The 22,253-nt window shown below is 46.2% G+C and overlaps 1 protein-coding gene and 1 long non-coding RNA gene across 2 annotated transcripts in view; one reads left to right on the forward strand and one right to left on the reverse strand.

Moving 5' to 3' along the window:
- Window positions 1-22,253, forward strand: part of LOC135981845 (uncharacterized) — a 40,801-nt gene that overhangs the window by 10,398 nt on the left and 8,150 nt on the right. The window lies entirely within an intron of this gene.
- Window positions 1,200-17,620, reverse strand: MROH6 (maestro heat like repeat family member 6). The gene is made up of 13 exons (XM_065582378.1): window positions 17,609-17,620; window positions 17,335-17,489; window positions 16,214-16,364; window positions 13,742-13,929; window positions 8,512-8,649; window positions 8,070-8,184; window positions 7,204-7,347; window positions 6,325-6,576; window positions 4,854-5,225; window positions 4,141-4,260; window positions 2,903-3,005; window positions 1,869-1,934; window positions 1,200-1,571 (listed from the first exon to the last, which is right to left on the reverse strand). Exons 1-13 carry the CDS (start codon window positions 17,618-17,620, stop codon window positions 1,342-1,344), a joined length of 2,046 nt encoding a protein of 681 aa, XP_065438450.1. The 3' UTR covers window positions 1,200-1,341.

Here is a 22,253-nt window from a genome sequence, read left to right on the forward strand (position 1 = left end):
CCAAGGCACCACCCACATGAACTCTGATTGGAAGATCACCCGGCTCCGCCGATTGGTCCAACTATGCTATTTAAACAAGAAAGAGGAACCGGAATTTTGTCTGAGCAACAAGGTGGTTTTCTGCTGTGGCTGCATTGGACCCTGTGTGTGCCTGTATTCTGCACCCAACTCTGTTCATGATTCCTGCTTGCCTCCTGCCTCACCCCTGCCTTCGCTCCTGTTCCCACCATCCTCCTGCTTTATGCCTCATCTTTGTCTATCCTCCTGCCCTTGCACCTCACTTCCAATCCTCAGTGACCAGTCCTGACTCCGGCCCCGGCCTCCAACTTCTGACTCTGGTTTGACCCTTGTCTTTGGCATTTGGTATCTGATCTCGGCTCTGACCCACAGCTTCAATTCCTGGTTCTGACTCTGGCTTGACCCCTGGCTCCGGTAACTGGCAGTTGACTCTGGTGCTGACCCTCGGCTTTGTTCCGCAGCTGGGATGCTGCTCCACCCACTAGACCTGACTGCTGCTCTAACTATTCGGCAAGGCCGCCTACATCCCGGTCCATAACAAGTTGTGTCGGAAGCTGAATTTTTAACCCAGGTGACTGTGATCTAATATAAAAACCAATCTATCAATAATCAATATATTCATCCAGAAATTAATAGACTACAGTGGTCTGCTAAGGGGAAAAAGCCTCCAGGGAATCTTTCTTTAAAGAGTATGTCTGCAAGTGGGAATGCTTATGGGAATGCCTCTGTAGCCAAAACCTCTCTCCTTGAGCTTGTGAAGCAAATGAGACCCAAACAGCCCAGAGCTGGACTAAGCCTTCCTATTAGTCTAGGCCCAACAAGATCCTTTTTAAAACTGAACCAAGCTACTTCCTTGTTTATGCTGTACACGGCCTCACTCCATTTCACAGGGCTCCTTTAAACAAAGATGATTCCAAGCTGAGCAAAACCAAGAGCTTGTATATGCAGTAACATCTGAACTCCAGCTAAAGCACCCCTTGGTTGAAGAGCAAATTGGCACGGTCTCCTTCCCACCCTCTCCCCATAGTATTTCTCACTGACCTACCGGGGCAGAGAATTCCACAGGTTAATGACACACTGCATCAAAATTTATTTTTCTTTGTTGAGAGAGAAGCTATAAGTCCAATTTTCTGCCTGGAGGTAAGATCTGTGTTCACCTCTCAGGAGCTCTGCCAGTTTTTTCTAATGCTGGGGGAACAAGTTCTTCTACAGAGAGCGTGGGATTTTTTTTCCTCTTTGTGTGCTTTCCAATGCAGGCCCAGAGGCATGGAAGCCTCCAGTAAGGAGTCTCTTGTTTTATTCTTACTCTTTTTGAATTAATTCTCACGCAATCTTTGAATCTTGGAGTTCCAGCCATCTCTTTCTTTTAAAGGGGCTGTCCTCATACAAAGGTTTCTCTCTGTTCTGGTTGGTCATGCAGCAGAATAGCCTCCTCAGTGAGATCAGGACACTTGTCACAGCCAGATTCTCAGAGACTTGCTTCACTTGCTGGATAGAGACAGAAGCAACACTGCAGACTGAGGGCTCAGGGTCACGCAGCGAATCACTGAGAGCTGAAACAAGGAGCAGGTCAGGCACTGACCCGTGATCACCCACAGAGATATGCAAATACGCAGTCAGAGACCGTGAACTTAGATACACAAATATTTTACCCATGTGATCAGAAACAGCTGTGCCTAGAGGAATACCTTAAATGTGCAAATTTGTTACCCAAACATCCAGAAACAGACAGGCACACACTCGGGTTAAACACATACCCTGAAACAGTCGTGCACAGACACATGACCAGTTAGATGCACACACCCAGGTATATTAATTTGCTTGATTCAAAGGGCAGGATCCTCACTTACCACTGAGCAGGGAGGACATATCTCCTACACTCATGCAGCTAGCATCCATGTGATGGACAATGAACCCTAGAGAGATGGTTAAAATAATTAGCCTCTCACTTCTCCCAACCTCCAGTGGGAGCTTCTACTGCTTAGGCCTATCCCCAAATTGAGGTGTTTTCACAACATCTCATCAAGTCATCAGAGGAGTTCACAAGCTCCCAGGAGGCCCAAATCTGGAGCATGCCTGAAGGGCTATTTTGCAAAGCAGGGGATAGCTCCTAAAAGTGGGCAAATGGGACACCCTGGCAAATATTTGGGCAAATGCAAAAATTAATTTTCTTTCAGTTGCATTGGTGAATGTCAGAGGATCTGTGATCACTCAAGCTTAGCTAGGGCAAATACTAGCAGAAAGCAAATTGTATCTCAAATAATGGCCACAAACTATTTTCCAATTGTATGCTTGATTATAACTTCTTGAATTCTTCCGTTGACCTACCGCCTCCCGGGCAGATGGGTTAACTACGCCAATGGGAAATCCCTCCCATCAGCACAGGCAGTGTCTACACTGAAGCGCTACAGCGAGGTAGCTTCACTCCTGTAGCATTTTAAGTGTAGACAAGCCCAAAGTTCCAGTTACATTAGTTTGGTGAGTTACAGCTGAACAAGTATATCTGTTCAATTGTAACACTTGCAGTTTGCACAATCAGCTGCCCAAGCATTAGTCTGTTAAAGCTATTTCCAAATCCTTTTGAATCATAAATACACTGGAGAATTTCACAATGTGGTCAAAGATCAAAAAAGCAAAATGTGCCTAATAAATAATTATCTGTGAATGATTAACTCAGCTCTATTATTTGCACTGTTCTATAGCAGTCATTTTAGGAATAGCATAGTGGGGGGGGTTAGAGAAATTCTGATGAGAGCATGGGGCATGAAAGGGCTGTAACTTGCTTCCTGTAGTTCTGTATAAACCCCAAGAGAGAGGAAGGGAAGCTCAGAAAAAGGCTTTGATAGACGTTGCTTACAAAGATCAAGTGTGTGGTTTGGTTTACCTGTGAACATACTGGCTACCCTCCTCACAGGAGCCTGGCCGCTCTTCAGATAGTGCTGGCTCTGGGACAGGAATTCATGGACTCTCCCTGAGTATCGCTGGACCTAGGGAGGAATGAGGAGACCGCTCTGAATATTCGAGAAAGCTTGGCTGGGGAGTAGAAGAAAGGGAAATACTGTATCTAGGTCAACAAGGGGAGGAGGGTCTAAGTGGGGACAGGTATAAGAGGAGACACAGGCTGAATCATAGCGGGCTAACAGACTGGTCAAACTTTGGTGCCAGCAGCTAATTCTTTCAAATCCAGAGCTTTCACCTTCTGAGCAAGCTCCTCTCAGGCCTGCTCTGCGCTAAAAAGTTGGGTCGACCCAGCCACGTTGCTCAAGAATCTGAAAAATCCACACCCATGAACGACATAGGTAAACCAACCTAATCCCCAGTATGGACAATGCTAGGTTGATGGAAGAATTCTTCCCACCTAGCTACTGCCTCTCAGGGAGGTGGATTACTTATTCCAACAGGAGAACCCCTCCCGTCGGCATAGGTTGTGTCTACATGAAAGTGCTACAGCATCATGGCTGTGCCACTGTAGTGTTTCAAGTATAGACAAGCCCTTGCAATGGTGCTGGGGTCACCAGAGAACAGCATTAGGGGGAGGGAAAAGAGGTCCTATGGGACCTCAGTGAAGATGGGAGCCAGTTGGTAGTAGACAACTCTCCCAAAGGCAGCAGTGGAAGACCCATCACCTGAAATATTTAAAACTAGACTGGATGGAGCACAGACATTCCTCCATTGTCAGGAGAAGGGGCTGGGTCACCTAATACCGCCTTTCCGTTTCTCATGTCTGTGATTCTGCTGCAGACAATTCCTGCCAATGAGCTTTTGAACAGGAAAAAGCATCACTACCATCCTCTGAGTGCTCCATGGCCTCGTCCCCAGCACTGATGCCACCTACCTATTCCCACTGCATTGTCCCCAAGTGCCCTTCCCACTGCCTGTGCCTATGTGCATTGCTCAAGGTATCGCTTTTAGACAAACACCAAGGATTTTAAAGCTTTCAAGTTCACCAACGTGATCTAAGACAGCAGCAGCCGGGTGTGGACAGGAGGGTCACTAAGCCTGCAAAGCGAGATCTTGGGGGAGATGCAAGTCATTTTAAATATGGTGCCATTTATTAGATAACTCGTGTCCCCACCACCACCAAATCATCCCATTCCAAAGAGAAGCCCACTGTTCCCTTACCAGGTGCTTGCAGACTTTGCACAAGGCCTGCTGATTGTCATAATGGGCCATGGTGAATATCTCCTCCAGCAATTTCCATCCCATGAAGTCATTACATCGTGCTAAAGTCCACTCACAGCTCTGCATGGCAAAGGGGAGAGAGGGAGGTCAGAAGGACAGATGCTGTTGATCCTGTCCAATAGCCACTGAAAGCCAACAAAGAAAACTTACACTAAGTAGGAGAGGGAAGGAAAGGGTTAATGGCCTCCTCCTTGGCCCTTGTAGTCTCTGTGTTCCTATCCCAGAGAGAGAGCCAGGGCCCTGGGGTCCTACGGTCTCCTCCCACATTTTTGGTGGGCAGATGTTTGCAGCTGCATTCATGCAAATGAGGTGCTTAGGCTGCAATTACCTGATTTATAGAGTTTTGCACTTGCAGACAGATGAGCATGCAAGTTTTGAGAGGTGCATTTGTAGATGCCACCTAGCAATGTGGGCTTAACGTCCCTGCCTTCCCGTTAATGGCATCTGGTGTTGATTCTTCGCGTGGGCTAAAAGGGTACGGGAAGTGTCCGTGAGGAGCAATGTTTTTACCTTTGGGTACCTGTGTCTAGGAAACGCGTTAGGGGAAAAAGCAGAAAAGATTGTGCCTGGGGAAATGGATCTAGAGAGGAATCCGGCAGAAGAGCCTGACAATTGTCATTCCTTAGGGCTGGAGAAATGACGCTAAGTCTTACCTCAACCACCTCCCAGTCCTGGTCGTGCAGATGGAGGAGCAGCGGCACCAAGCTGCTGAGGACTTGCTCCTGCATGATGGATTTAGACTTTAGGTTCAAACCCCTTAAGAGGTTCCCAAACAGGCCAATGGCAGAAGAGCGCACCTTGTCTCTGGGCTGTGAGCAATACACAAAGAGGGAGCTCTCACTGAACGCTGTTTCAGCACAGAGCAGCGGCTGTGTAATGGAAACTACAGACTCAGACTGCGGCTTTATAACTGTGGCTAGCCTGCCTATGGAGAAAGAATGGCTCTTTATCCAAAGAGGTGGATTGAGGAAATGGCAGTTCCTTCCCACTACAGTTTCATATGTAGGTGTTGGAAGTTCTCTGCTCTAAGTTTCAGGCATCTCTATACAAGAGGTGCACACCCTGCTAACACCATGTCATTGTACCATAATGGCAGAGTCTGTGCCATGTCCTTCTCTAGTGGTTGGGCCACTAGAGGATAACAACCCACTACTGCTACCAGCTAGTTAAATTACTCCATTTGCTCAAGTGGTAGAGACTTGTGCTGTGGCACAGAAGGTCCTGGGGCCAAACTTAGTTGACAATTCATTGTGGGGAGGGTGTTGTTAAATCAGCAGCACATCCTGCTGCATAACACATAGAACATCATAATCCTGCATCTTCCAGTGGATTACATCTTCCATATTCGGCAGCACACTGCTTGAGTATCAGATAAAATTTGAACCTCCAGATAGCGTTGCCATATTATCTTTCTGGTCTCAGGGTCCATTCGCTCACCAAAGATTGCTAGGGGGAAATCAAGCTGCCCTTCTAGATCAGAATCAATAGAGATATTCACTCTCAGTCACCCAATCAACCATCGACAGAAGTCCCTATTCTCATGGGAGACCCTGTATGGGGAGCCATATGCCTGATGGAGAATGCAGTCTATAGACTGGTTGAGTTACAAATGTCTGGGTTTGCTGTACCCCGAGCATTCATTTCCTCCTGTAATGAGGAAGGCCAATGTCGATTCTGTAGTATTGTGAGCTGAAGATCATGGCTGTAGCAGAGAGTATACCTCTGACTAGTAGAGGACATCAGAATCTTCCCTACTGATCACTTATTTACAGGCTTTTCTATGGTGTTCGAGTTCAAGTCACTAGTTTTTGAGCACCTCACAAGCAATATAGAATATGACCTCACAGTACCCTGGGAGGTCAGGAAATATCAGTAACCCCATTTTGCAGATGGGTAACAGACTAGATATTGCCCTATTGAGTTTGACTGCGATAGGACACGAACTTTACTTCTGACAGAGCATCCCAAAGCCGACCCTAATAAGCATGGCTATAAGTGGATCTGTATTGCTGCTTAATAAAGGCCCAGCAGGATCCACTGAATGAAAACTTAGCTCAGGATCGGGGAAAGCAGGAGGAACCAAGAATCGAAGGGATTAAAAAAGGAGGTTCTCACAAAGGTTACTGCTTTTCCCTGGCAGCAGTAACCAACTCCTCCTCCACGCACATAGGAACCTCCCTCTTCCTGTTGCCTTACGTCATCCAGGAAGGGCCGAAGCGGCTTCACAATCCGAACACAGATGGAGCTGATGTTCACCCTGTCCCTGTGGTGTCTGAGAATACTTCCCAGAGTGGTGATGGCCTCCCTAACAAACCTCTCGTGTGTCTCGTTCAAACCCACCAGGATGGCGGGAAGGAGAGCCTGGAGCTGTTTCACCTGCGGAAAAGAAGCTCATCAGAAGAGATGGAATACTGACTCATGCTCTCCAGTCACTGCACAATGTAACCAACAGACTGAAGATAGAGGGTGCTCAGAGCATGGTCCCTCCCAGGATTCAGAGACTCGCTTTCTTTTGGCTGGATGCAGGGTATTGACAGCTCTTTGTCATCTTCCTGGAACATTATTGACCCCTGGTGAAGCACTCCCAGATGTCACTCACTCAGCCATGAACCATCCAGCAGGACCTAGGACCTACTTCCACAGACCTAGGATTTGTGTCAGTGCCCTCAACACCAGCTACACAGTTCGGTTGTGCTCACTACAGGCTTGTTTTGGTATTACTGGAGTTGGTTTTATAACTGAAAATAATGATAATTCACCATTCAGTGACAGTTGTCACTGCTATACCTAATGCAGCATGGTCTAGAAATGGGCCTGGAAGAAGTCAGGACTCCTGGATTCTAGTCTTAGCTGCACAACTGAGTTGCTTGGGCAAGTCACTTACACACATGCTTTCAAAAGTAGCCTCTAATTTTGGGGGCCTAGTTGCAGACATGTAAGGCCTGGTATTCAGAGGAGCTGAGTATCTGCAGCTCCCACAGAAGTCCCTCTTATTGCTATTACCTTCTGCCGGTGAAGTGCCATGTTTCCAAGCCCGTGCAGACTTAGCCAGCGGACAGTGGGTCTCGGATCTATCCGCCACTCTTCCAGCCTACCCAGAATAGTTCGTTTTGGCAATAGCTTGGTCACAGATTTGCTACGGAGAAGCTAAAATCAAAACAGTGAGTCCATTACAAGCGGAAAACAGAGAATTCTCTCTCCAGGTGTGTCCTTTGGATGGATATCAGAGGCAAAATTCCCTGCATTCTGCTATAAAATCTCCTAGTCATAGAGTTTAAGGCCAGAAGGGACCACCAGATCATCTAATTTGACATGTATATCACAAACCACCAGCACTCACACACTAAAACACTAGACCAAAGTATTACAGCTCACAGCCCACTCCTGTGTGAGTGCAGTTCACTCCTCACCCCCATTTCATGAGGTGTGAATAGGCTTTTCTCACAGCTGTCCCCAGGCAAGGGACTCAGAAGTGGGAGTGGTCTGTAAATTAAAAATAAAAGTCCAGGAGAGTGAGTATCTCTAGATCTCATGGCTTTAGATGAAGGACCATTCTGCACAGACATCCCCAAAGAACTGGGAAAAGACAAGCCATCTAATTAGTGACGAAACCTGGAGAGTAATATCCTTGGTGATCTCTCATTCTTTCCCTATATCTCCTGATGGTTTAGCCCATCCAAAACTAGTGCTTTTGCAACCGAAGATAGGCTCTCTCATCATGCCTCTCCCACCAGAATCAGTGACAAGGAACAGATAAGAGGATGACCAAGTTGCTGATGCAAATTCCCCATTCAACACTGAGCTACTGAAGTCTGGAGCTAAACTGCTCCCTAGAAGCCTAGCTACGCATGTCAACTAACCCATCTTACCCCAGCGAAGAAGGCCATGGCTGTCAAAGTTTTCTCTTCATCCTCAGTGCGGAGATTTGGGATGGTATTGGCAAGAAGCCCAGAGAGATGGTGGCTTGCATGTGTAACCATGGCTCTGTGATATAAATCATATACTCATAATTATTGGAGGACTATACAGTAACAAAGGAATTTGCAACAGATGGCAGCCTGAGCATGAATCAGGGCTGCCCAGGGTAGCCAGAGGAACTTCATAGAATCATAGACTATCAGGGGTGGACGGGACCTCAGGAGGTCATCTAGTCCTACCCCTTGCTCAAAGCAGGACCAATCCCCAGACAGATTTTTGCCCCAGATCCCTATAACGGCCCCGTTGAGGATTGAACTCACACCCCTGGGTTTAGCCGGCCAATGCTCAAGCCACTGAGCTATCCCTCCCCGCCTTGAAGTTTTCATTGCCTACCTAGCCAGCAGAAGGACCCCTTCCAGGTAACCCTCAGCACTTGAGAGAAGGTCCCAGCCTCCCACTTTCTCCATCCATGGCAACACAATTTCTTTTCTGTCTCGGATCAGCAGGGCCTTCAGAGCTTCCACTGCACAGCTACATTGAAAAAAAGACCAGGATTGTGGAATTAAAACAATCCCTCTCAGTTCCTGTTTATAAGCACCGAGATACATAGGGCCAACTTCTATAGAGTTACACGAGGGATTATTTTGATCCATTCAGCATACTGGGATATAACTGAAACCCCAATCCCACCTTCACCCCACTGCACAGACACTCCCATCACCTCATGGGCAGTCTGACAGGATAGACCTGAGACATCAACACCCTGCAGGCATGGCGTGTATAGCAAAGAAAAGGCACTGCTTTCCCTGGAAAGGGAGATCACAGAATAAGTTTGAAACAGATATCACAGGGGCACACTGGGGAATGTGGGATTGCTTCCTAGTTTGAGACATTTAAAATTAGCCTGCAGAACCAACTGCAGGGAATAATCCTGCACTGACCCACAGTGGGTAGATTAGATGTGACACGGTAGCTCCTATCCATCTAATTTCTATTCATATGGGTGGGTGTGTGGATGGAACATATGGCTATTAAATGCCTCCTCTCTGTCTGAGTCCCTCCCTATAATCCCTGGGAACTTTCCGTGACATGATTATTATCTTATTAATCATCTCTGAGCTGGTTTCACTGGGCTCTCTGCTCCTGTACTTGGTTCTGATCTCCACTAGGGCCTGACTATCAAATATAGTGATGGGATGGGAAATCAGAAGGTAGCTAATAACACAGATGGTAACTGGCTATAAAACAAGAGGGTGTAGATGAGAGCTGAAAGAAGAGTAAGGGTGGTGTGGGATTGCAGGACAAATTTCTCTGTGCAGAGAGAGATTGTCTCCCATAAGTAGTTAGGGAACCTGCACTGGGAAGATCTCAGGAACTACCTGGAAGAAAGAAGGATATTACAATGCTCAGGGGACAAATACTATAGACAGAAAGGTGTTTGGCCCTGAATGGGGCCCAGCGGCCTCTTTCCATCTAGCTACAATGTGTAGATGTTGGAGTATTTAGGAGCTTTGGTAAGATCAGGAAATGGAAAAGGAGCCCCACAGTGGATAACTGATCTAAGTTATCAACATTCCCTTTGCATAGCTGGGTAACAGACTCATCTGACCGCTACGCCTTTATTGAGTGTGGTTTCCAAGAGTTTTGAGGGAGTTAGGAACTTTTCAGTGACTTGGGCACCACACACTGGAAGGGGCCTTGGTAGATCATCTAGTCCAGTTCCCTGCATTTAGGCAAGACTAAGTGTTTGCTAGACCACCCCTCACAGGTGTTTGTCTAACCTATTCTTAAAAACCTCCAATGATGGAGATTCCACAACCTCCCTAGGTAACTTGTTCCAGTGCTTAACCACCCTGACAGTTAAGATTTTCCTAATGTCTAACCTAACCCGCCCTTGCTGCAATTTAAGACCATAACTTCTTTTCCTGTCCTCTGTGGATAAGGAAAACAATTACTCTCCTCTTTATAACAACTTTACATACTTGAAGACTGTTATCATGTCCCCCTCGTCTTCTCTTTTTCCAGATTAAACAAACCAATCTTTCTGCATAGGTCATGTTTTCTAGACCTTTAATAATTTTGGTTGCTCTCTTCTGGTCTTTCTCCAGTGTGTCCATATCTTTCCCAAAGTGTGGTGGCCAGAACTGGACACAATATTCCAGCTGAGGCCTTATCAGTGCTGAGTGGAAGAATTACTTCTCCTTTCTTGCTTACAACACTCCTGCTAATACATCCCAGCATAATGCTTGCTTTTTTGCAAGAGTATTACATTATTGAGTTATATCTGGTTTGTGATCAGCTACAACCCACAGATCCTTTTCTGTAGTACTCCTTCCTAGGCAGTCATTTCCCATTTTGTATGTGTGCAACTGATTATTTCTTCCTAAGAATAATACTTCACATTTGTCCTTATTGAATTCCATCCTATTTCTCCAGTTTGTCAAAATAATTTTGAATACATGTCCTGTCCTCCAAAGTGCTTGCAACCTCTCCCAGCTTGGTATCGTTCACAAACTTTAAAGTGTACACTCTCTACCATTATCCAAATCATTTAAGAAGATATTGAGTAGAATTGAACCCAGGACAAATGCCTGTGGGACCCCACTCAATATACCCTTCCAGTTTGACAGTGAACCATTACTACTCTGAGTATGTTTTTCCAACCATTTGTGCACCCACCTTATAGTAAGTTTGTCTAGGCTATATTTCCCTAGTTTGCTTATGAGACGGTCATGTGAGTATCAAAAGCCTTACTAAAGTCGAGACAAGTCACATCTATTGCTTTCCCCTTATACACAAGACTTGTTACCTTGTCAAAGAAGAATATTAGATCAGTTTGACATGATTTGTCCTTGACAAATCCATGTTGACTGTTACTTATCACCTTATTATCTTCTAGGTGCTTACAAACTGATTGCTTTATTATTTGCTCCATTATCTTTCTGGGTACTGAAGTTAAGATGAATGGTCTATAATTCCCTGAGTTGTCCTTATTCCCCTTTTCATAGAGAAGTACTATATTTGCCCTTTTCCAGTCCTCTGAGATCTCTCCCATCCTCCATAGTTTCTCAAAAACAATCGCTAATTGCACAGTGATCTCTCAGTCAGTTCCTGAAGTAGTCTAGGATGTATTTCATTAGGCCCTGCCAACTTGAAGACATCTAACTTGTCTAAGTAATTCTTAACTTGTTCTTTCCCTATTTTAGCCGCAGATCCTACCCCATTTACACTTATGTTCACTATGTTAGTAATCCAGTCTCTGAAGTTTTTGGTGACAACTGAAGCAAAAAAGGCATTTAATGCTCTGACCATTGCTTCGTTTTCTGTTGTTGTCTGTCCTGGTCTTCCTCTTGCTTCTAACTTATTTGTAAAATGTTTTCTTGTTACCCTTTATCTCCCTAGCTAGTTTAATCTCATTTTGTGCCTTGGCCTTTCTAATTTTGTCCCTACATGCTTGTGTTTGTTTTTTACATTCATCCTTTGTACTTCGACTTAGTTTCCACTTTTTGTATGACTCTTTTTTGAGTTTCAGGTCACTGAAGATTTCCTGGGTAAGCCAGGGTTGTCTCTTACCATACTTACTATTTTTCCTGTGCATTGGGAGAGTTCTCTCTTGTGCCCTTAATAATGTTTCTTTAAAAAACTGCCAACTCTCCTGAACGCCTTTTTCCCCTTAGGGCTGGTCTCCACTATGGGGAGATTGGCACTGCTGCAATCAATGCAGCAGGGATCAATTTAGCAGCTCTAGTGAAGACCCGCTAAAACAATGGCAGAGCACTCTCCTGTCGACCCCGGTACTCCAGCTCTCCAAGAAGAGTAAGGGAAGTCGACTGGAAAACATCTCCCGTCGACTCAGTGCAGTGAAGACACCGGGGCAAGTCGACCTAAGTTACGTCAACTTCAGCTACATTATTCACACAGCTGGAGTAGCGTAACTTAGGTCGACTTACCCCCGTAGTGAAGACAAGCCCTTAGACATGCTTCCCACAGGATCTTACCTGCCAGTTCTCTGAGTTTTCTAAAGTCTACCTTTTTGAAGTCCATTGTCTTTATTCTACTGTTTTTCCTCCTACCAGTCCTTAGAATCATGAACTCTGTCATGATCACTTTCACCCAAGCTGCCTTCCACCTTCAAATTCTCAACCAGTTCCTCTCTATTTGTCCAAATCAAATCTAGAACAGCCTCTCCCCTAGTAGCTTTATCCACCTTCTGTACAAAAAAGTTATCTCCAATGCATTCCAAGAACTTGTTGGATAATTTGTGCCCTGCTGTGTTATTTTCCCCATAGATGTCTGGGTAGTTGAAGTCCTGGCTTTGGATGTTTTTGTTAGTTGTTTAAAAAAAGCCTCATCTGTCTCTTCTTCCTGGTGAGGTGGTCAATAATGGTCATTACCCTTGTTTTTACCCCTTTTATCCTTACTTAGAGACTTTCAACAGGTCTGCCTCCCACTTCTAGCTCATCCTCAGTACAAGGGTATACAAGGGTATACATTTTTAATGTACAAGGCAACACTGCCTCTTTATTTTCCTATAGTGTTGTGCGTTGTTATGAGGGTAGAAACACAGCCATTCCCTTCGTAACTGGGCCCCACCTGGTGTGTGGAGAGGAACAGTGTACAGTGATATAACCCCTATAGGGTGTCAGAAACTGAGACCTGGATGGTCAGACCTAGTGGTTGGAGTAGTGGCAGTTGGGTCTAGTGATCAGCATGGTGGCAGTTGGGCCAGGAGCTGGAGCCAGAGCTGAAATCAAGAGTCAAGAGCACAGTCCGGACAAGGCAAGCGTAGGACTGGGAGCTAGGCCACATCAAGGACAGGGCTGGAGCAGAAGTGGGACCAAGCCTGGAATTGGTGCAGGGCTAGAGCAGGCTAAGGCCTGAGGAGCCTGTCACAACTAGCAGGCCATGGAGAGTTCCAAGCCATGAAGTGACGTTGAGCAGACTGAGGTGCCGTCTCTCCCATGAGGCTTATATACCTGCCCTGAGACTCATCAGCCCAGCTTCTGGCTTGTGGATTGGCTGGAGCCTCGCATGGGAATGACTCATCACCGCATGGGGCTTAGTCAGGCTCTGGTTCAGGGATGACTCCACCTCACATCAGGCTTATGGGTCTATTGGTGCCACCCTGTAGGGGATCCAAAAGCCCTGCCATAGCCATCCCAGTGGTGTCCATCAGATGAGGCCCTGCTGAGCCAGAGAGTGACATGGGGCTTGGGGGGTTAATCCCAGCCAGGGTTCAGAGGCAGCTCAGGGAAGCGCGACAAGCTGGGAGCCATTCAGGTGCAGCTGAGGCTGTTTAAGCGCATCATCTTTAAAAACAGGGTTGTTATTGATCAGAAGCCAAGACAGGATGCTTGGAGGAAGCCTAGGAGCTACCCTGCATGGTTTGTTGAATTCTGGAGTTTACTGCTTGTAAGCCCACATGGAGGGGAAGCAGCTAGAGACTTTTACTAGGTTTGTGTCCATCTGAGTTAAGCCAGAGCCCCTTCAACAGGACCCCCCTCCTCCAGAGAGTGATTTGTGTTCACATGCGAGCCTTCAGTAGGTTCTGCCCAAGCCCTGCCACAAGGAACCACCCATGTGGTTACTTGCCTCATTAGCATCTGCTTTTTTCCATAATTACCTCACATGGTTGGCTGTCGTGAGCCTCTTCTGCTGGCCGCACTCCCTTCTGGTGACCTCACTGTAGCCCGGCAGGTTCACCAGGTAGTGAACTTGAGTCAGCAGGGCTAGGAATAGCTGGGGGTAGAAGCCCCGCATTGCTCCAATGCATACATAGATAGTAAGCATCTCAGACAGGGCTCTGGTTGCCTGAAGAAGGGAAAAGAAACAAATCTAACTCTAAAAGCCTCTGTCTCCCCTACATAGAATCATAGAAATTTTGGGCTGGAAGGCAACTGGAGAGGCCATCAAGTCCAGTCCCCCTTGCTGAGGCAGGACCAAGTAAACCTAGCTCATCTCTGATAGGTGCTTGTCCAACCTGGTCTTAAAAACCTCCAGTGATGGGTGTTCCACAGCCTCCCTGGGAACCCTATTCCAGAGCTTAGAGTTAGTAAGCTAATAGCTCACCTTGCTGCAGATTAAGCCCATTACTTCTTGTCCTACCTTCCGTAGACACGGAGAACCGTTCATCCCCGTGTGACGTGTTCTTCCATATTCTTTATGAAAATACGCTTATGATAGGAGTATGACATAACTGAAATATACTTTATGCAAGATGGCTCATGTGAGATATTGGAAAGGTTATGATTTACTCAATGCGATTATCCAATTTGTATGCCTGTATCATTTCTGTATCTAAAGTTAGGAATATTGACTATGTATCTGTATTTCAACTATGGTACTTTGGGTGACGCCCACTGCTAACACTTCAGGTACAACAATGGAAAAGCCAGACAGGGCGGATTTTGAAAGGCTTGGCCTTCCTGTGGACACTGCATACGGCTGCTGACTCATGGATGCTGTGATCCTACACAGTCAAGTGGTCTTGTCACCTGATACTAAAACATTACCTGGGACTTCTTGTAACTTTCCACTGTAAGGGAAGGGGGGTCTAGTTTGGGAAACAAAGGATTCCCACCTTATGTAAATCCTATTTAAGGTGGAGAGGAAGACAAACAGGACTCCTCCTCTTCATGGCCTGTCTGCCCAAGAAGAAAGACTCAAAAGGGAAGGCAAAAACCGTGTGCTCTGCAATGCCCAGCCCCATCCTGGGCAGTCCAGACATGAAAAGGTTAGTTTGTTCTTCTAAAGACACAAAATCACATCACAGCTTATTAACTTGACAGAGTTAAATACACCCTTCCCTGTAAACACAGCACTGAGTTGGTTTATAGTAAAAAATAAAACAAATGTATTAACAAGAGGACAGAGGTTAAGTGATGCCAGGTAAAAGGAATAAACTTAGAAGCAAATCAAAGTGAAAACACGTATCTAAAAGTCTAAAACTTAATCTAGGAAGGTGCAGGCTTTGTTCAAGATGGTTTCTCGCTTTTATTCAGTTTTTAGAGATTTCAACCACCTCTGGATTGACAGACCCATCTTTCTCAGCTTGCAAGAGCTCTGTTCCCTTGTGTCTGTATAGCGATGGATGCCAAAGATGGCTTCTGTCTTTGCTCATATCTTCCAAAGTTCGGTGACTTTGTTTGCAGAGGCAGGATACCCTCATGCTGTTTTTCCCTTCCTGTGGGCTTCCCATTCCTCTGATGTAAATGGGGCTTCCATTGATTTGATTCCACCATGCTTAATTTATATAGATAGCTACCTTCTCTCCTTTCTGGGAGGGAACCCATTTCTCCCTGTTTGGCCTCAGACTTTACTTCATAATATCATTGAGTATCCATATTTCTTCATACAGCGTAATACAGACATTTCACAGTGATATTAATCACTCATGTGCCATTAAGTTCCAGAAAATACCTCACCCTATATTATAATACAGTAATATTGTAGAACATCAGTTGATTCAATTACTTATCATTTTAGGTTCAGCCCCTGTCTTTATAGACCAATAAACCTTTGCAATGTATTCTTTGAAAACTAAAACCCAAACCACGCTTCTCTTTCTGGCTGAGTGTAGATGCCATATTGTCTCCTCCCCCTCTTCTTTGTTTGATAGTCTTGTTTACCTGGTATGTAAAAATGACCTTCATTCTCTAAGTCAGATGACCGGGCTGGTCAGAGAAGCATTAAGCCCACCTAGACACGTGTTCAACCGAGAAATTTAGCCTACCATAGAAGGGGCTGTGAGGAGGCAGAGTGCTTCACCCTGGGAAACAGACGATGCTGCATGTTGCTCTGCCATTGACCCCTCTGGTGGGTTAAGAACTTGCTTTTCCTCTAAATGTGTCTCATCCAGGCTTCTGTCAGAAGGGGTGGTCATGGTAAAAAGTCATGGTGGAAGGTAACGTACAAAAGACAGGGAGACTTTCAGAGTGTCATCAGGCACATATGGAACCCATACACACTATTCCCCCCCAGGTGTGACACCAGCATCATCTCTCAGTACTCTGACATGCTGCTGGTCAACATGAAGGAGGATACAGAGCTGCTCCCTTTCTCTGGAATGGGAAGTCCTGTTGGTTTGATTACTCACAGCCAGTGGAGTGAGGGAGGTTCCATCACCAGAGCTGCTGCTGCCCTCCTGGAGTCGGGGTCTCTGTTTCAGCTCTCTGAGCAGCTGCCACATAACTTTGGCGTTGATTTCTAGGTTTCTGCACAGGCCCTTCCACAGCTCAGCAGCGTTGCTGAAAATTCAGAAATGTAGGCACACCGATCAGACCTTCACCGCTCTCCTCGATTTAGGTTCTTATATAGCCCCCATCACCATGGTATCTGTGCTCCATTGTGTTCATTAATCACCCTCTGCATGGAGAAGTTTCTCCTGAACTCGCTTTCCAGAGTCTGACTGCACTTGTGAGGCCTAACATGAAGCCAGGCCCCTAAACATGGTCCCAGGGGAGGCCCACAGCACAGAGAGAATCTGCTCGGAATGTGTCCCATCAGGAAACAGGAAGAAATGCAGGGATGAGACAAAAACAGAACCATCACTCCCCATTCGGAGTGATGGGAGCTGGATCTGAACCAGGCTGGGTTTGGTTCTGTAAAATCAAAACCCAGTGGAAGTTTTGCACCATCAAACTGAGACAGAACTCTGATCAGATCTACCAGGTTCATCAGAGCCATGTGTAGGGCCCCAAAGACCAACATGTGCCCTTAGAGCCATGGGAGGAGGGCTAGCTTAGTGGTTTGAGCATCAGCCTACTAAACCCAGGTTTGTAAATTCAATCCTTGAGGGGGCCAGTTAGGGATCTGGGGCAAAATCAGTACTTGGTCCTGCTAGTGAAGGCAGAGGGCTGGACTCAACTCAATGACTTTCCAGTTCTATGAGATAGGTATATCTCCACACAGTTTATGTCTTGTTGACCCAGGGTTCAACTATAAAATGAAAGGAGCTTCCTTCCTTCTTCTCTGGCACCAGCACAAACAAGCACCCACGCAGACTGGGAATGATAGTCAGGATTCCTAGGTATTATTCCCAGTGCCTGATCTTAGGCAAGTCACTTCACCGCCTTCAATTTCCCAGTCTGTAAAATGGGGACAGTACTGACCTATCTCACAGAGGGGTTGTGACGCTCAAGTCATTGCAATTTATAGAGTGCTTTGAGATCCTCATGTGAAAGGGGCTAGAAAGGGGCTATGCATTAATGCAATTACCTGTCGCATGGGAGCGAGTGTCTCAGAAGGCTTGAGACCACTTCCTCTGGGTACTCCTCAGCCAATGAACACACCACCCTGAGAGCTGCCCGCCTGGCACTGCCCTCTGGGACGTTGTTTATCTGGAGATAGATGCCATCTACAATGTCTGACACCTGGAGCAAAAGAAAAGATACTCAAAGATTCACTTCTTCTTGGTGGTAGGAACTGAATTCTCATTAAACATATCTGTAGTTATTTATAGGGCATGTGTATTTGGGGCTTTATGAAATACATAGCGAGACATGGTCCCTGCTCTGTGGAGCTGAAACTGTAACTTAGACAGATGTGATACACAGGGCAAAAAGGTACAGAGACCATAATAACAAATTTGACAGAATTAGAACCCATGGAGTGAGCATGAAGCCCCGGAGAAGAGTAAGAAGGACAAGACGGGTATGAAGGAGCCCTGGATTGGGAGGAACTGTGACAGAGAGCTTCTTTCCTGAAGACTTGATTCACAAGTTCATACTGGCAGCTCATTAATACATCAGCACATAGCCCACTATTGCAATGAAGACACAGATGATTAGTTTAATGCCTAGTAGAGGGATACTGCAATAATACAGATGTGGATACGATTAAGAACATGAGCAATTTTGGTACACCTGTTACATTATGGCAAAGTCACTATACATACCCACAAAGAAGGTCCATTCACTGCCCCCAGTATAGAGAAGGGATAGCTCAGTGGTTTGAGCATTGGCTTACTAAACCCAGGGTTGTGAGTTCAATCCTTGAGGGGGCCACTTAGGGTTCTGGGGCAAAAATCAGTACTTGGTCCTGCTAGTGAAGGCAGGGGGCTGGACTTGATGACCTTTTGGGGTCCCTTCCAGTTCTAGGAGATAGGTATATCTCCTTATATTATATTATATTATATTATATTATATTATATTATGTTATTATAGAACTCCAATTTCCACTACTCACAGCTCCTACCCTCTTACCTTCTCCTTCATCTCAACCCTATGGTCCTCCAGAATTGCAGCCAGTGTTGTCGTGGCTGCTTCATTGGCGTTGTCAGAGCCCTTCAGACTGGCTACAGTTGTCAGCACCAGGTCGGTAAGTGAGACCAGACTAATATGCTCTTTGCCACTCTGAAATAAACAGGATAAAGCCTTTCGTTGATGGCACAGTTCTAGATGCCACGCGTACTGGGGAGACTAAAAGCAAGAGGAATCTGGCCAAAGACCAGTCCCTCACTAGGGCTCCTTAGAGGTTAAGTCGCTTGAATCACCCAGCAGATTGCAAGGTTTCCTCAGGACAAAATTTTCAAACGTGGATTCCTTAGATGGTAGGAGCTCTTTGATGTCAGGGATTGTCTTTATTCTCTGTTTATACTGCGCCTAGCACAGAGGGGTCCATGACTAGGGCTCCTAGGTGCTACAGTAATACACATACTAGTAATAATAAAGTTAGGCATGTCAGATCGTATTTAAACACCTAATTGGTTTGGTTTTCAGAGATGCACAGAACCTTCTATTGAGTTCAGTGAGGACTGTTGGGTTTTCAGCATGTCTGAGATTATGGCCTTTTAAGTGTCTACATATGGATTTACGGGCCTAGCATTAGGTGTCAACATTTGAAAGCATTGGCGTAAGCCTTTGCTGGCTTGTTTCATATGGCATAGGTCAAGTGGGATAAGTCTGCCCAGAGGCCCGGTCTGGGTGGGGTGGTGGTTCAGAGAAGCCCAGATCAGGTAGAAAAAATATGTGGAGAGAGCCAGATTGTGTAGGATAAGTGTACAACGAAGCCCAGATTCTGTAGGTTAAATATGCAGAGACCTGGATTGGGTGGCATAAATAGACAGAGAGACCTGGTTGCTTGGGATTAGCTTGTGGTATGGCCCAGATGGTGTAAGTGGGAAGGAAGCTGTAATAAATGGAGAACATTCATACGTGACCATTGCCTTCCTCCTGCAGTAGTGGGGCGGAGTTCTGTTGAGTTTGCAAGCTTGTCCAGTCTCCTGTTATCAGGGGCCCTGCTGTTTCAGGTTTCGTCTTCCCTTGCCAAAGAGCGAGGTCCCATTGATTCTGGACACCGTGTTGCTCCACCACTTCTCCTGCAGCTGCACCGGACTCCTGCGTTACAGATCTCTGCTGCTCCTGCTGTAGGGTGAGGTCCTGTTTGTCTGCAAGACAGAGCTGTGTCTTCATATCTGGAGAGCTGGCCTCCAGTTTAGTGACTTGAATCTTTACTTGGTCTCCAACTTGGCTGATTCCTGATTCATTTTTCTCCATCAACATGTTGATCTGTGAGATTTCACTGTGTACTTTGGAGAGCTTGGCTTTAATTTCCATTGATGAGTCTGAAAGTACCTGCAACGTCCCTTTGATAACCTGGATTTCTTCAAGCACAGCTGAGAGATCTCTCCCTGAGGGAGGGACAGTGGCTATTTCAGGAGAAGAGAGAGAGGATTTTAGCCTTTTCACAGCCTGAAACTTCTCGTGAACCCACAAGGAGCTTAGTTCTCTCTTCAGACCAGGCTGTGTTCCCTTCCTGGCAGCAACCGGCTGGACTGTTTGAGATTTCTCCTGCTGCAAGGTTAGGTTCTTCTCAACCTTTGGAGAGGAACTTATGCCCTCACAAGCAATAATTATCTCAGAGACACTACCAGACTTCTGTTTGCTCTTCTTTTGAGAGTCTTGCCGTGCAACTGAAGTCATGCTGTAATGAAATCAGGAAGAGCAATTAATTATTTTCCATTCGTGCTTAGGAATTGCAGAACAAATGGCAGAGACCCATACATCTCAACTTGCCACGGCTGAATTGTGAGACACAATGTGTGACCAAGACCCAAAATGAAGGACACTAAAAATGGTTCATTCAGGAAATTGAAAATGCTGGTCGATCCCTTCCTTTAGTGTAAATAACTGACTGTAAACTGCATCTTAATGGTTCTTTGTTTCTTAGGTAAATAATTTTCAACAGTATAAGGGAGGGGGTTGCAAATTTGTCGGGAAAGTGGGTAGCTTTGGGACTAAAATGAGTAACACACCTCCTATGAGGGGCATTTGAGAAGTATGATGAGGCATTCTCCTCTTCTCAAGATATCACAATTGGGCACCATGGAGAGGAGAGAGTTAAAGGCAGGAACCAGATTAAACTCTCCATTTTTGCAGTCACTTTTCAGAGTAAAATCACACTCTAAATAAAAAAAACCCAGGGCAGGATCCTATCACTTCCAGGTGTGCAAATACCATTTTCACTTGGGATTCGTAACAGAATCCCTATGAACAATCACAGTTTCTACCACTGGACCATCCAAAATAAATAAATATTGTTATTGTTTGTATTGCTGTAGCATCTTGAGGGCCCAGACAAGACCAGGTCTCCTGAGTGCCAGTCCAGTGCCTAATCAATCGGGCCACTATGCCTCTAAAATAAATAGAAAGTTCCTCACCAAATAAATGATCCCCTGGAAGAGAGAGTGGCAGGGTTTGTGTTTTTTCTGCCTGCTGCCCCTCATGGGCTCTTAAGCTCTCTGTTTACATTTGTAGCAAGGACTCTCTCTTCTTTTGTGTTTGTACAGCACTTGACAAAACGGGCCCCTGATCCTGACTGAAACCTATAAACCAGGGGTCGGCAACGTTCGGCACGCGGCTCGCCAGGGTAAGCACCCTGGCGGGCCGGGCCAGTTTTATTTACCAGCTGACGCGGCAGGTTTGGCCGATCGCGGCCCCCACTGGCCGCGGTTCGCCGTCCCGGGCCAATGGGGGCGGCGAGAAGCGGCATGGGCGAGCAATGTGCTGGCCGCAGCTTCTCACCGCCCCCATTGGGCCGAGACGGCGAACCGCGGCCAGTGGGGGCCGCGATCGGCCAAACCTGCCGCGTCAGCTGGTAAATAAAACTGGCCCGGCCCACCAGGGTGCTTACCCTGGCGAGCCGCGTGCCGAACGTTGCCGACCCCTGCTATAAACACTACTACAATACATTTAAATTAATGGAGATATCCTATCTCCTAGAACTGGAAGGGACCCTGAAAGGTCATTGAGTCCAGCCCCCTACCTGCACTAGCAGGACCAAATACTGATTTTGCCCCAGATCCCTAACTGGCCCCTTCAAAGATTGAGCTCACAACCCTGGGTTTAGTGGGCCAATGCTCAAACAACTGAGCTATCCCTCCCCCTTTAGTTAACCTCCTATGTCCTGGTGAATGTGCTGAAGAAATAAGCTCCATGGTACTGCAGCTCCCCATCTGTCTATCTAAAAAATTTTGTATGGGTTCTTTGGGGGCAGGAACTGTCTTTCTAGATCCTTGGAAAGAGCCCAGTACATTTAAATATAATAATAATTAATAATTAATAATAACTTTCCTTTTTTTATCTAGAGTGCCTAAGAAGTAGCCCTGTTGCCCCGCAAAATGATCTGACAGCCACCCACAGCTCCCAGACCAATGCTCCTCCTCCCTGTGTGGGGATGGCTGGCTGCTGCTAGCCAATGCATCCACTGGACAGAATAGCCTGTAACAACCTGGCAATCTAGGACATCCTGGCTGTCACTCTGTTGCACCCTGTGGCCATTCACAGCTTCACTACAACAGCAGTGCTACCGTTCAGACCCTCCTGCTCCAAGGGCACAGCGCCTCCCCACTGGAGCTAAAAGAGAACCCCCATTAGCTGTTAGCAGAATAAGGCCTATGACACACATGTGAGTAGTGTGGTTCCATCCAGTTGACATCAGGGGTCACACACACACACACACACACACGTATGAGCTAATGTCTTAATTCTACCTCCCACTAGGCCCAACTAATATCTCAATTCTAACATCTTATTTCCCACACTGTCCACACACCCGAACAGTTGCTAAGATGCTATAAGCCAGTGGGCCATTAGGTCCAATCACAAGAGTTCACTATGAGTTTTATTCACCGGGCT

The sequence above is a fragment of the Chrysemys picta genome, chromosome 2 (genome assembly GCF_011386835.1).
Source record: "Chrysemys picta bellii isolate R12L10 chromosome 2, ASM1138683v2, whole genome shotgun sequence".
Lineage (NCBI taxonomy): Eukaryota > Metazoa > Chordata > Testudines > Emydidae > Chrysemys > Chrysemys picta.

Excerpts from the sequence above, each read along its gene's own strand:
- MROH6 (XM_065582378.1), bottom strand. Across the intron at positions 8,185-8,511 it reads GGGGTCCTTCTGCTGGCTAG|AGCCATGGTTACACATGCAA; the intron begins GTAGGCAATGAA and ends TTTATATCACAG. Across the intron at positions 3,006-4,140 it reads GCAAAGTCTGCAAGCACCTG|GTCCAGCGATACTCAGGGAG; the intron begins GTAAGGGAACAG and ends ATTCCTCCCTAG.